A 3,266-nucleotide genomic window follows, 5' to 3' on the forward strand; every position below is an offset into this window, starting at 1 on the left:
ACACCATCTTGGATTGCAATAAAAATAAATACTGGGTTAGTAATCAATATATATACCAAACAAGAAATCAAAGATGTATGTAACCGTTAGGTTGAGAACTAGAAGCAGGCATGGAGTAAACAGTTCGTCGCGAAGGTATATCGCACAGTTGAGGCAGATGAAGAAGATGAACAGTAAAAACCTTAGAGGAAACAATTTTTTTTTTTCGTTCAGTGAAGAGAAATGATTTCTTTTGGCGAAGAGAAATGAGGAATAGTTATATTTAGAGAGTCGTGCTGATAACATGTTATATTTATGTCAAAGTTAGAAAGATAACCTTTTAGTGAATGGAGCGAGGCAGGTGTAAAATGTCACACTGAAACGATAGCACAAGAGGATAACAAATAAAAGATGGAGGAAGAGATGATATTATTGATCTTTCTTTCCTTCTGTATATTCTCTCTATATCTTTTGAAAGCATACGAAGTGCTCTATTTATAGAGCAACTCCAAACTAATGCATTAACTGCACTTCGAAATTTACATCACTCATTTTGACAATACCATCACCTGCATCTCCAAATTCCATTTCACTTTGCATGGACATTGAAAACTTCTGCCAAAGTATTGTGGGCATTCTCTACCCACCAGCATTTTCAACATCTTCGACGAAGTAAAGATATTTGCCCATGAGGTTGTAGTCGATGAAATTCTTACTCTAAAAGCAGTTCCAACATGGTGGAGGCCCCTTAGGGCTATCCACTATGTTATCCACTCAGTGAATAGTAATGGCTTTTAATGAACAGTAATCGCCATTTGCATCTCCACCCCTACATTGAATAGCCATGTCAATTGGCTATAAAATAATAGTATTTTTTTTATTTATAAAATAATAAAAAATAATTTTATTTGTTATTATCTCTCTCACTAACTCTCTCCCTTCTCTCACTCCCCTAACCTCAGTAACTCCCCCTTCTCTGTTTTGCACAAAAACCCCGAAGGCACACCACTATCACATCTCGCCGAATCCGGCCAGTTTCTGAGCTACCATCTCTCTCTTGCACTCTCTCTACTTCCCTCACCTCTCTCTCGATCAACAACACATGGACAGAAAACACAAACGGCGCCCCGCCGCTGTTTTCTGTCGAAACCCAAGCCACCCAAACATCCACCTTTCTTCCTCTCGCCCCTCCTCGAGTCTTAGAATTTCAGACAATGGACTCAAACAAAGACCGACATGCCACGAAATTCGGTGCAAACTCAAGGGAAAACTCCGGCAAAATTCTACCGTTCACGGCCAAGGTAAGTCTTGGGGATACCTTCTTTCTCTTCCTTTTGGTGACTTGATACGATTCCTGAATCTGCATGCATGATTTGGTAGAGTTTTGGTGCAGATGCGACTCGGGAAACATTTCCCCAGTTTTTCTGCGAGGGGACCCGTGATCTTCTAGGCAGATTTCAAGCATCATTATCCAAAAAGGCGTTTGACGTCAGATCTATCCCAGGCTCTAGGGGTAGCACGAATTCACGGCCCTGGCGCTCAGGCCTGCTCGAGCTCCCTCTCCAGCCAACGCTGGCCTTGCTCCCTCGGGCGATCCGGCCCTGTTCCACCCACGGTCCCTCCAGCAATTCATCCCGCTGGAGTTGCTCTAAATGTGTCTTGAAGAGCAAAAATATTTTGAAGATTGGCTTACATGCGTTGCACGTGATATGTTTTTCGGCTTTTACATGAATTTTTTTTCAAAATTTGACAAAATAGTAGATTCACACTTAGGGGCACAATTAAGCAGTGGAGATTATAAGTCCTTGTGGTGTCACAAAAAAAGGTGCATAGCGTCAGTTTTTTATTTTATTTTTTAAGTGAGGCATTTTGTCTGAAAAAAATTTGACAAAATAGTACATTCACACTTAGGGGCACAATTAAGTAGTGGAGATTATAAGTCCTTGTGGTGTCACAAAAAAAGGCGCATAGCGTCAGTTTTTTATTTTATTTTTTAAGTGAGGCATTTTGTCAAACACTTGGCAAACACATATACATTGTGTGCTTAGCGTACATTCCCACCATTTGTGTCATATTTAACTTGTAGCTTTAAGTTAAGATAGTTCTAGTGAACAAAGAAATAAATCATATATTTATAGAACTGATAGGTCAAATTTATAAAACGTATAGGAGTAGGGTGGATTAATGGTCTTTTTATTATTTAAAAAACATTGATTAACTTTAAACTCTTTTTTTTCTTTTCAAAACGGTGTCGTTGCCTTTAAAACATATAGATTTTTTCCTTGTTTCTTCTTCGTCATCATGAGTTGCCATAACCAACTCTGCAACTAAATCTTATTGTGTTATATATGTCTCCTGGTGGTTTTCAATGAGAAGCGAGTGATAAAGTTTGTGGTGGTGTTTGTAGGTGTATTATTATTCTCCGTAGTCCAATTCCACATTGTATCAAGCCGACTACGATTTAAATGGACTAATTCCTAATTAATCCACAAACTTGAGAGGGCATGTGCCCCCTCTGACCCTTAATAAGCTTCGCAATCGTTAACATAAATTACATAATAGTTAAGGTGGTAAATGACCAAGATTTTCTTTTTTTGGGTGGTATTTAAGCACATCCCAAAAGTTCCTATAGCAACCTGTGCAATGTTCTCTTTAGAAAGATGGCATTTTAAGCAAAGTTAGTTTAGAATTCGAGAATCTTCAATGTAAATAAAAATGACATTTTAAGCTAAGTTAGTTTCTTTACATGTTTCTGCTGTCTCGTATACCTGGTCTAATTGTCGTAAGGATCTTATCTTTCAAAGGCCGGATGGAGCCCTAGCTAATACTATGTGGTTGAATTTATTTCATGAATTTAATTTGCATAATTTCTCTATTTTTGGATCTGATCACAATCCTATTTGTTTGACGTTGTATAAACCCCTCATGAATTTCAAGAGATTGTTAAAAGGGCTTGGGTTTGTCAGTTTGATGGCAACCCTAATGACCAATTTAGAACTTGTGCTGTCACTTTTAAACACATTGTTAGTGCTTGGAACAAACAAGTGTTTGGAAACAATACTATGAAAATAAGAGACTTATATGATTTCCTCGTTGATATTCAACCTAAAACAATAGTTGATAACCCTGACCCTCGACTTCTTCAGGCGGAAAAGAATATATCAGAACACTTATTCAAAATCTAAGGGATGAAGAAACTATATGGCCCAAAAGGCTAGAGCCAATTGGTCAGTTAGGGGATAAAAATAAAAATAAAATTTCAAACTCATGCTACTATTAGAAGGAAA

The 3,266-nt window shown here is 37.8% G+C and overlaps 1 protein-coding gene across 1 annotated transcript; it reads left to right on the forward strand.

Annotated features, from left to right (window-relative positions):
* Nucleotides 1–947: 947 nt before the first annotated feature.
* Nucleotides 948–1,710, forward strand: LOC126609198 (uncharacterized). Its single transcript, XM_050277179.1, has 2 exons — nt 948–1,280; nt 1,360–1,710. Exons 1-2 carry the CDS (start codon nt 1,194–1,196, stop codon nt 1,708–1,710), a joined length of 438 nt encoding a protein of 145 aa, XP_050133136.1. The 5' UTR covers nt 948–1,193.
* Nucleotides 1,711–3,266: the final 1,556 nt, after the last annotated feature.

This window comes from Malus sylvestris, chromosome 16 (assembly GCF_916048215.2).
Source record: "Malus sylvestris chromosome 16, drMalSylv7.2, whole genome shotgun sequence".
Taxonomy (NCBI): Eukaryota; Viridiplantae; Streptophyta; class Magnoliopsida; order Rosales; family Rosaceae; genus Malus; species Malus sylvestris.

Bases quoted from the DNA above. Each gene is read 5' to 3' on its own strand.
- LOC126609198 (XM_050277179.1), top strand. From the start codon at position 1,194: ATGGACTCAAACAAAGACCGACATGCCACGAAATTCGGTGCAAACTCA. The intron at 1,281-1,359 runs GTAAGTCTTGGG...ATGATTTGGTAG, and splicing joins TTCTACCGTTCACGGCCAAG to AGTTTTGGTGCAGATGCGAC.